Source organism: Lygodium microphyllum, chromosome 27 (genome assembly GCF_053477565.2).
Source record: "Lygodium microphyllum isolate KBCC chromosome 27, Lygodium_microphyllum_v1.1.10, whole genome shotgun sequence".
NCBI lineage: Eukaryota > Viridiplantae > Streptophyta > Polypodiopsida > Schizaeales > Lygodiaceae > Lygodium > Lygodium microphyllum.
Window position 1 is genome coordinate 97,441,569 of NC_141161.1, and position 12,071 is coordinate 97,453,639.

The following is a 12,071-nucleotide window of genomic DNA, read 5'->3' on the forward strand; positions in this document are numbered from 1 at the left end:
AGCCCTGGTACATCATCTTGTAGGAGAAGGGTAATGCCATTAAGATCAGAATGTGCACTCTGTCCAAAGACTAAGTTAGGTTCGGGGCAAGGAGGATAGAAATTGACAATCATGACCAAACGCTCCACCAATCCAGGCACACATGATTTGATGTACTCTTGGCTAAATCCCAAGCTTTGGAAGATTGCTTGTCTGATGACGAGTGCGAGCTTATCGAGGTCGACTTGGTAATCTAACATCTCTTCCCTTCAAAATTGCCAAGTTTCGTCAATGAAAAGTATGTGAAACACTTTTAATCATCGTTGAAACCAATAAACAATGTTATTGAACCCTTAGAGCTAGCATTACGTTAAAGCCTCTTAACATTTCCATTTTCTTATTAGCATAGAGACATTCAGAAAACATTCCAAATACCCCATCTAAAAAAGGTGAGAAATGTTTTCACCTATAGGTAGCACAAAGTTGCAAATGTTTCAAAAACATTTAGGATGCATCTCAAATTTCAAGATGGCCTCTACAAAACGGTGGCTATGCTATAAGTGTAGCAAATGGTTCAGCAGACTGCAATTTTACTAAAAACGTTAAGTAGATGGCTGCTTTGGGGTTCTTGTTCTTCTTAAGAGTTATGTATTGATGTGTTACATGATCAGTAGTTATATGTTAGGGTCATGGTGGGACCACACTTGATATGTATCCTCCTCTTTAGTTTGGCCATAACGCTTTGGTGCCTTGTAGAAGTATTATCAAAGTAGTATACTATGTTTTTGCAACTTGTCACCTATTTATACTTTAACCTGAGCTTGTACAAGGTATACTATGAAACAACAAAAGCTAGGGATGGTAGAAGTCGGGTAATAATGCATCAATAACATCAAGAACCAAAAAGATGTTGCTTGTAGTTTGATTACCTAAGAATCTCAGGTGCACCCTCGTGAAACCCATTGCAGACTCCTGGGCGACGACGGATTACCAATGCATCTTTCCAATCACGGGTGGCTCCAGTCCCAGTTGCGATGGTGACGGCACTGTCGGCACTACCGAAAGGTATTTTAAACTTCTCCGATGTGGGCAAATCATTGAATCTGTTAACGGCCTTCAAAACGGAGGTGACATCTATTCCCGGGTTCACCACCTGCAGTAACGTTAGGTAGGAGAAGCAACAGACAGTGAGATATCAATCAATGTCCGTTAGGAGGCCAAATGGATCGAGTCAAACCAAATCAGAAGGGCTTATATGATTAGAACGATGGATTATATACGTGTTAACGATCGTCAGACAACATGGATGATTAGGGGATATATGTGTGTATGTAGATCACATCCGCGCACGAAAGAAGAGGCAGAATGCATTAATCCGATGGTGGTTGCAACGATCATCAGGCAGCGACAGCGGGGATTATATTACACATATGCCAATATCATGACCGCACATGGTCACTTTTATATATAACGGTGCAGAGATGGAGAATATACTATGATATGATCCTGAATGACTTGTACACATGATGTTTTGCTATACTATTACGTTCCACGCAAGAGTATCAGTAAGCATCTATGTGTTAACCTTGAAGAAGCCCCAATCGAGGCAGGCCTGCCCGACCTGACGGACGAGGTCCTGCTATATCTGAGAGTCGTCCATGATGGCATCCGGGTGGATGCCTCGGAAGTCGATGGCGGGGATGGCCAGTAGCTCCTCGTGCGCCTGCTGCACGCCTTTATCAGTGTTGTTCTTAATACAGTTAAGGTCGTCGACGAGGGGCCTCTCGCGGACGGACCTCACGTAGTGCGACGGCACGCTCGCAATGCCTTCCCTCACCATCTCACCCACGGTTTTTGATTGCGCCTGGCTGCTGCCGATCACAAGAGTCTGGCCGGTCGCCATTGATCCAGCCCCTTACACTAACACAAACCACTTGGGAGAGAGACACGAGAGACAGACAGACAGACACTAGAGACAGGAACGTCGGGTGAGGAAATGAGAGCCGTTTTATATGTGCGTTCTTCTGTATCTCTCGCACGCACTTGCGATCGACCATGCGAGTACGATCCCTCCTCACTGTAAATGAAAGTAACCATCTTATCTGGACTCTGCTGGCCTCTCCTTGGATGGATAGCGTGGGAGCTGGCTCATTAATGGGCCCACCATACCACCCGCAAACTTGAAAGGTTTTTTGAAATAATGAAATGCCTTAAGCCATATTTTACTTAGGTGTGCGACCTCGCCCACAACCCTAAGCTTGCCGAAAGTAGGATATTTAATCCTGTAGAATAGATAGGGTATCCCGGAGCATTGATGCGAAAGTTATTGATATTTTTATCAGAAGGTAATATTTACATCTGCGTCTCTAGGATGCTCAAGGTTATAACAAAGAGATTTGTTATCCCTCCCTTACATGACTTTTACTTTCTTAAGCATTTTTAGGCTCACTTTGAACTTCAAAGGTTGCAACCTCTACAAAAGGGGCTTTGATTCCTTGTCTAGAAGGCTATTATATTAACATACAGTTTAAGAGAGATGCTTTTCAAGAGAATAACATTCAAAAACATCTTTTCTTTGAAATGCAAACTTGGTTTCTATTAAACAAGTAACATAGACAACCTTAGAGAGAGAAACAAGTTCTAAGGGATCGTTGAAGCTTATAAGTATTTTTTAAAACTACTATCTTTTGTTGGTCACATTTTTTGAATTACTGAGAATACTTTTTTGTAGAGCATAGGTTTATTGTTAAGCATAATTTTTCGTAGAGCATCCAAATTGCCAGAAGAGTCACTTTTTTGCTACAAGACTAGTATTAAATGATTGAACTTTATTAAACTTTATGTCAAGGACAAAGTACCATGTCATGGGTACCATCTAGTATTAAATGCATACTAAATTCTCTTTTGATAGTAATATCAATCTATTTTCACATTTTGGAGAAGAACAGAAAACAAATTTCCATGTCATGTCACCCTGATTGAGCTCATCTAATGTTGTTTCAAAGGATTGATAGTTATATACATTCCATACATCATGAAACTTGGCAAGTTATGAGAGGAGCTTTGCTTGTGAAAATTTGGGATGGTAGAGATTCCTTGTTGTTCAAAGGGAATCCATTGGTTATTTTTGATCCTTTGGAGCATCTTAAAAATTTTAGTGTATGGGTTTTGGAGTTGCAAAGAGTGAGATCGGTCAAAACAAGCCATAAAGTGTCCATTTTTTAATCCACCTTTGAGACAATTTCTTACCAAAATAAAATGCTTTGAGTGATTCTAACGACAATCATCTTAAAAAAAACTATCATGATAAACTAGTCATGAAATATACTTTAATATATATAACTTATATTTCCATCGAGAAAAGTACAATGAAATTAAAACTCTAAAAAAAAATTAATATCTTAAAATAGTGTTATTGAGTGCTTTTTCACCAATTTTCATGTACTTTTGAAAATTTAATTTTCTTAAATGCTAAATCTCGCTTGAAACCTCTACAAAAGGGGTTTTGATTCCTTGTCTATAAAGCTATTATATTACAATATAATAAACACAATATTAGTGAGTTTGGGAATCTCTCAATTCCCATTTTTTTAATACTAAAAAGGTGGCACCCGAATAACATGGTGATAAGTTTCTCAAAACCATATGATGTGACCTATCATTGGAAAGTGTTTGAAAAATGGAATCTATTGAGCTATAGAGTGCTCAATTTGGAGTTATAGTGTTCAAGTTATGACAAATCCAAAGATTTGACCACGTGTCCCAAACTTATGGAAAATTTTCATATTCCCCAATATCGCATTAATAGTAAAAGAAATGATTTTCAAGAGAATAGCATTCAATAACTTCTTTTCTTTAAAATGCAAACTTGGTTTCTATTAAACAAGTAAAATAGACAACCTTAGAGAGAGAAACAAGTTCTAAGGGATCTTTGAAGCTTATAAGCAATAACAACTTTCCAACTAACGTCTTTAGCCCTTACTATTTGTAATTCCAAAACCCATACGCTAAAATTTCCAAGATGCTCCAAAGGATCAAACATAACCAATGGATTCCCTTTGAACAACAAGGAATCTCTACCATCCCAAATTTTCACAAGTAAATCTCCTCTCATAACTTGCCAAGTTTCATGATGTATGGAATGTATACAACTATCAATCCTTTGAAACAACATTAGATGAGCTCAATCAAGGTGACATGACATGAAACTTTGTTTTCTCTTTTTCTCCAAAAATGTGAAAATAGATTGATATTACTATCAAAAGAGAATTTAGTATGCATTTAATACTAGATGGTACCCATTACACGGTACTTTGTCCTTGACATAAAGTTTAATCAAGTTTAATAATTTACTACTACTCTTGTAGCAAAAAATTTACTTTTGTGGCAATTTGGATGCTCTACCAAAAATTATGCTTAACAATAAACCTATGCTCTATGAGAAATTATCCTTGGTAATTCAAAAAATATGACCAACAAAAGATAATAGTTGAAAAAAATAGATGGGTCAAAATAAGCTATAAAGTGTATGTTTTTAAACCCACCTTTGAGACAATTTTTAAAGAAAATAAAAAATTTTCACTGATTTAATGACAATCATCTCGAAAAAAAATTATCATGATAAAACCACTCATGAAATATAATTTAATATATGTAACTTATACTTCTAACAAGAAAATTACAATTAAATTAGAACTCTGATATCTCAAATAATGTTGTTGAGTGCTTTTTTGACCAATTTTCATGTACTTTTGAAAATATAATTTTGTAAAATACTAAATCATACTTGAAACTTGCTCTAAAGATTTTATTCTAATATCTTACAATATTAGTAGGGTCCTATCTATTTTTTGTATCATTTTCAAATTTCTCTTATTGATTACATGGACATTCCTCTACACTATTCAATCTCAAAGATATTGGGTTTCACTTCCAATTTCCTATGCTACGGTCGCTTGACACTACTATACTGTCATTATGATTTTCATGATAATCATTTTACCTAGTGTGTGATTTACTATTATAGTTATTTAAGGTCCAAATTTTTCCAACATAGGGTGTGTACATAGTAAGAATTTGAAGTGTTTCTATTATTTAAAATTTTAACTTCACTACATCCTTTTCTCCTTAGAAGAATCAACATCCTTTTCTCCTTAAAAGAATCAACATGTCCTCATCTCAAGAAAATTTGGGGGCAATCTTTACAAAGGATGCTGATATCAATGCATATAGTATCCTCTTCAAGGATTTCTTCCACTATACAAGATACTCTTAGATGGTTCTATGCCTAATGGGTCTTTATTGGGTGTCTTCTCAATTTTCACATCAACAATTTCTTGCTCGGGTAGAACTTTGTTATCATCAAGTACAAGCTTAAGATTAGGTACTAGGCTAAGCTTCTTGAACTCCCCTAATAAAGAGCTTCTCTTGGATAATGCCCCTAGGAAATCCATATCTCCTTCCTTATAGGAACACCTAGAGCCCTTTATATCTATGTATTCTAATGATCTTGGGAAGCTTTGACATTCTAATATATTACCTTGACATGGTCTTCCATTTCTTCTAGCATTATGCTAGATACCTCTACATTGATGATATGATGCATTGTTCCACCACATGTATATATCCAATCCATCACTTTGTCTTCCTACTACAATAAGCCCACATACATCTTCAGTCACTTGCTTGACTCTTATAGTCTGGCCATGCATTCAGGTATGATAGGTACTACTAAAGATAGTTTAGTTTGAATGGCTTAGAAGAGATTTTCCCAAAATATTGACGTGAACAAGGTATATCTAGCGTTGATTATCCCCTTGGATAGAGAATGGAAGCAAAAGAGCTTCTTAACAAAGAGCCTTGTAATATTCAATTGCCTTCAAGATTACTCTTATAGGAAAAATCTCAAGAACCTTGGTAATTACATGTATAATCACTATGATAAAATGATGTCCCCATTGCACACTAGGGAGTCCCACCACAAATTCCATACTAATAAACTCTCTCTCCACCTTGATCTAATAATATCATTATTCAATCTAGACCACAAACAACCATCAATTCTCTATGCATCTAAGCATGCCTTCTCTCATGCAAATTAAGGGTGTTAGTGAGCGCGCTGAGGCTCCCCACGTCATGAGAGTAGTCTTCATCTTCCACCTCATGGTTATTTTCAGCCCTCGGGGCACGTGCATCCCGTATTTGTTGCTGGAGGTCATCATTTGCCTTAGTTTTTCCCTTGTTCCCACCTCAAACATGGCTACAAATCATTACAGATGTTGGATATATCCAGAACATTTAGAAGTTGGAAGGCCTGCTACCCTTGTAACATCTCAGATATGCTAGAATTATAGAGGACGTCTCAAATTTAGTGTCAATGCCAATCTTTTGGACCTCACAGCAAGCTATTCGCTCAATTTGTCAAGTGTGAGTAGAAACTTGCCCAAAGTAATGACAGTGGTAGGTGTCCTTTTGGACTTTCGGGATGGACGAAGCATCAATGGGTCTCTCCCAAACACTTTGCTTGCAATCCCACATGAAAGAACTATGATTGTAGCCCACTTGCTACCTGTGTAGGCCAATAAAGGATTGAATGGCTTATGGTCCTTCTGCTGGGATGAAAACTCTCTTCTCTTGCAGATTAGAGATGGACTCCCAAAGAAAACAGAGGTTTTATGTGTTGGATGCTTGAGTGTGGATGCCGATGTTCCTGAACAGGACGATGTGACAGCCACATTTCTTGAGAATGTCAATCATTTGCATGTGTTTCTTCCTCCAGATCTTAAACACAGGTATTATGATGGCTTTTGCGACTTCAAATATTTTTCGAACACTTCCAGTCCACGAAGAGATCCTACGGGGGCTTCTTAATGAATATTTTGATTGGTTTCCATACCTTCGACTATGCAGACACTTCCTTTCTTGTTGTAGCAGCATGTTGGGGCTTCAATTCAAATCGCAAAGGGGATATATTGGCTTAGAGTACTTTGGAAGGAAGGTAGGTATCAAGATCATGCCGGTGGTTTTTTAAAATATCCACTCATTCGGACAAGTGTGTCTTGTTGCAATGTTTGTTGGCTTACTATGATATGATTGATTAACGAGCTATTTGTTGAAATAACATTAGATGATCTCAATAAAGGTGACATGACATGGAACTTTGTTTTTTTGTTCTTCTCCAAAATGTGAAAATAGATTGATATTACTATCAAAAGATAGGCATTTAATACTAGATCCTACCCATGGCATGGCACTTTGTCCTTGACATAAAGTTTAATAAAATTCAATCATTTAATACTAGTCTTGTAGCAAAAAAGGCACTCGTGGCAATTCGGATGCTCTATGGAAAATTATCCTCAACAATAAACCTACGCTCTACAATAAAGTATCCTTGGCAATTCAAAAAATGTGGCCAACAAAAGATAGTAGTTGAAAGAAATAGATGGATTAAAATAAGCCATAAAGTGTCCATTTTTTAATCCGCCTTTGAGACAATTTTTAACAAAAATAAAAAACTTTGAGCAGTTCTAATGACAATCATCTCAAAAAAATAATATCATGATAAACGAGTCAAGAAATATACTTTAATGTATATAACTTATATTTCCATCAAGAAAAGTACAATGTAATTAAAACTCTCAAAAATTTTTAATATCTCCAAATAGTGTTTCTGAGTGGTGTTTCCATGAATTTTCATGTACTTTTGAAAATCTAATTTGTTAAAAAATGCTAAATTTCACTTGAAACCTCTATAAGAGGGGTTTTGATTCCTTGTCTAGAAGGCTACTATATTATATAATAGTAAAGGAAACACTTTTCAAGAAAATAACATTCTATAACTTCTTTTCATTGAAATGCAAACTTGGTTTCTATTAAACAAGTAAAATAGACAACCTTAGAGAGATAAATAAGTTCTAAGGGATCTTTGAAGTTTAGCAAGAACAACTTTTCAACTAATGTATTTAGCACTTACTCTTTGTAATTCCAGAAACCATACACTAAAATTTCCAAGATACTTCAGAGGATCAAACATAACCAATGGATTCCCTTTGAACAACAAGGAATCTCTACCATCCCAAATTTTCACAAGCATAGCTCGTCTCATAACTTGCCAAGTTTCATGATATGTGGAATGTATATAACTATCAATCCTTTGAAATAACATTAGATGAGCTCAATAAAGGTGACATGACATGGAACTTTGTTTTTTTGTTCTTCTCCAAAATGCGAAAATAGATTGATATTACTATCAAAAGATAGGCATTTAATACTAGATCCTACCCATGACATGGTACTTTGTCCTTGACATAAAGTCTAATAAAGTTCAATCATTTAATACTAGTCTTGTAGCAAAAAAGGTACTCTTGTGGCAATTTGGATGCTCTACGAAAAATTATGCTTAACAATAAACCTACGCTCTACAAAAAATTATCCTCGGCAATTCAATAAATGTGACCAACAAAAGATAGTAGTTTAAAAAAATAGATGGGTCAAAACAAGCCATAAAGCATCCATTTTTGAATCCACCTTTGAGACAATTTCTTACCAAAATAAAATGCTTTGAGTGATTCTAACGACAATCATTTTTTAAAAAAACTATCATGATAAACTAGTCATGAAATATACTTTAATATATATAGCTTATATTTGCATCAAGAAAAGTACAATTAAATTAAAACTCTCAAAATTTTTAATATATCCAAATAGTGTTGTTGAGTGATTTTTAAACCAATTTTCATGTACTTATGAAAATCTAAATTTTTAAATTACTAAATTTCACTTGAAACCTCTACAAGAGGGGTTTTGATTCCTTATCTAGAAAGCTACTATATTACACAATAGTAAAAGAAATGCTTTTTAAGAGAATAACATTCAATAACTTCTTTTCTTTGAAAGGCAAACTTGGTTTCTATTAAAAAAGAAAAATAGACAATCTTAGAGAGAGAAACAAGTTCTAAGGGATCTTTGAAGCATAGCAGTAACAACTTTCCAACTAACTTCTTTAGCCCTTACTCTTTGTAATTCCATAACCCGAACACTAAAACTTCCAAGATGCTCAAACATAACCAATGGGTTCCCTTTGAACAACAAGGAATCTCTACCATTCCAATTTTTCGAATGCAAAGCTCCTCTCATAACTTGCCAAGTTTCATGATATGTGGAATGTATATAACTATCAATCCTTTGAAACAACATTAGATGGGCTCAATAAGGGGAATGTATATTACTATAAAAAGAGAATTTAGTATGCATTTAATTCTAGATGGTACCCATGACATGGTACTTTTTCCTTGATATAAATTTTAATAAAGTTCAATAATTTAATACTCGTCTTGTAGCAGAAAATTTACTTTTGTGGCAATTTGGATGCTCTACCAAAAATTATCCTCAACAACAAACCTATGCTCTACAAAAAATTATCTTTGGTAATTCAAAAAATGTGACCAACAAAAGATAGTAGTTAAAAAATTTGATGGGCCAAAATAAGCTATAAAGTGTTAGTTTTTCAATCCACCTTTGAGATAATTTTTAAAGAAAATTAAAAACTTTTAGTGATTCAATGACAATCATATTTAAAAAAATTATCATCATAAGCCAATCATGAAATATACTTTAATATATGTAACTTAAACTTCTATCAAGAAAATTACAATTAAATTAGAACTCTAATATCTCCAAATAGTGTTGTTGAGTGCTTTTTTGCCCAATTTTCATGTACTTTTGAAAAATACAATTTTTAAAAATATTAAATCTCATTTGAAACTTGCTCTAAAGATTTTATTCTAATACCTAACAATATCAGTAGGGTCCTATTTAATTTTTGTATCATATGCATAAGTTATTTCAAATGTAGTTGAAGAGGACTTGAGCAACTTAAGTGGCTTGCAATCATTTTTATGGGGAATTACAAGACTAGTTTTTATTGCAAATTCTTTACTAATATACATTTTTAACACTTTGATAGCACATTATGTGTAATCATTCCCTTGGTAATTATGTCAATGTGGTTAACTCAAGAAATGGAGAAAATCCATTATGAAGCCCATATAGGTTATTTTAGCCATAAAAGACATGGGGAAGGAGCAAAGAAAGCTAAAACTTTAGAATGATTACACTAATGCATCTACAAAAGGCTTATCCATAGAGCTAATGAGAAAGAAGCAATAAGAACATATAAAATTGACAAAGAAATGCAATGTGTGGAGAAACAAATACGAACTTCGAAAAACCCTCATGCAAAAATTAAATATGCTATGTGGTGAGAACCACACAAAGATAAGGAAAGGCTTGGACATTGTATCTTACAAGCCTATACACAATGAAATACTTGATAAGGTTCCATAGAAATCTTGTGACAATGAACAACTTGTTTGGTAAAGAACTTTATAGAATAAAATACTTCTCATTTCTTTGAAAAAACCTATTTTTGAGTACCTTGACGATTCTATTGTCAAGCTCATTCCTCTATTCATCACCTCATTGAAGATGGCCTAGTTTCATCCTCTAGTTTTTTAATGATTATTTCTTCATTGCTCAAATTGATCTAGATCTAGGTAGCACATTTTTCCATATTCTACAAGAAAATTTTGATCCTTCACTACAAAGGATCAAGTGATAGATGGCCCAATTGACACATCTTTTGAACTACACCAAAAAGATTATGAATGCATCTATAGTTGCGATTAGAAATCTGTCAAAAGATCCATGTCCAAAATTGCACTTTTATGTAATATAAGTGCCATATTTTATGCCCTAATAAACATGCTCAACTTGCAAATTTATTGGTGTCTTAAACACATATTATACATAATATGTGCATCAACAAATATGCATATAAATACACTAAATATTATATTTTTTGTCCCTTTTACTAAAATCCCTAGGCCCAGGCTAAAAACCAAGTTTGGGAAGTTAGGGAAGAATTGTGGTGTTTTCACAAATATAAGTTAAGTCCTAGTGAACCCAAGTAATATGGCTTCTACTCTAAAAATATGTGGACTACATAATCATGACTTGGCATATGGAGAGAGAGGGGAAAAAAGAGATAGGAAGAAAAAATTAAAAAAAAATATTAGTAGGAGAGAATACATAACATGCCTCCTTGCATGTTGAATTTAGATTTGTATGCTAAATGTATAATGATGGAGCAAAAATACATCCTCTTTCCCTATTTGTATTAAGCTCCAATGCATCCATGCACTCCATTGTTGTGATCAATCTCCCACCTATGCCTTCACATTTATCTCACTTCATAACCCTTTTCAAGGTCAGTCACAATAGAGATCAAAAAGCAAAAGTAAAGAGCAAGAGAAGTAAAAAGAGTTTGGCTTATTACCTATGATAATATATACGTTATTATTTGCATACTTATTTATATGATTATCTACACAAATAAATTTTCCATTTTCTACATGTTTAGAGACAAGCAACACAATAGAAGCTTATTTAAAGAAAATAGAAGTCCTATATGAGTGCATTTAAGAATTCAATTACCTGTACATTTCTCAACATGATTACCAACATGATGGCTTTCACAATCCTATAATTGATTACATGGACATTGCTCTACACTATTCATTCTCAAAGATATTGGGTTTTATTCCAATTTCCTATGCTACGGTCACTTGACACCACTATATTGTCATTATGATTTTCATGATAATCATTTTACCTAGTGTGTGATTTGCTATTATAGTTATTTAAGGTCCAAATTTTCCCAACGTAGGTTGTGTACACAGTAAGAATTTGAAGTATTTCTATTACTTAAAATTTTAACTTCGCTACATCCTTTCCTCCTTGGAAAAATAAGCATGTCCTCATCTCGAGAAAGTTTGGGGGTGATCTTTACAAAGGATATTGATATCAATGCATGTAGAATCCTGTTCAAGGATTTCTTTCCACTATACAAGATACTCTCAAATGGTTCTATGCCTAATGGGTATTCATTAGGTGTCTTCTCAATTTTCACATCAACAATTCCTTGCTGAAGTAGAACTTTGTTAACATCAAGTACAAGCTTAAGATTAGGTACTAGGCTAAGATTCTTGAACTCCCCTAATAAAGAGCTTCTCTTGGATAATGCCCCTAGGAAA

At 34.4% G+C, this 12,071-nt stretch overlaps 1 protein-coding gene across 1 annotated transcript; it reads right to left on the bottom strand.

Moving 5' to 3' along the window:
- Positions 1-267: 267 nt before the first annotated feature.
- LOC148012640 (flavanone 3-dioxygenase 2-like) lies at positions 268-1,618 on the bottom strand (the record flags this gene model as incomplete). Its single annotated transcript, XM_087669180.1, has 2 exons — positions 268-1,132; positions 1,565-1,618. Coding segments are annotated over 2 exons (282 nt in total), but the record flags the coding sequence as incomplete, so codon positions are not given.
- Between the last annotated feature and the right edge of the window lie 10,453 nt (positions 1,619-12,071).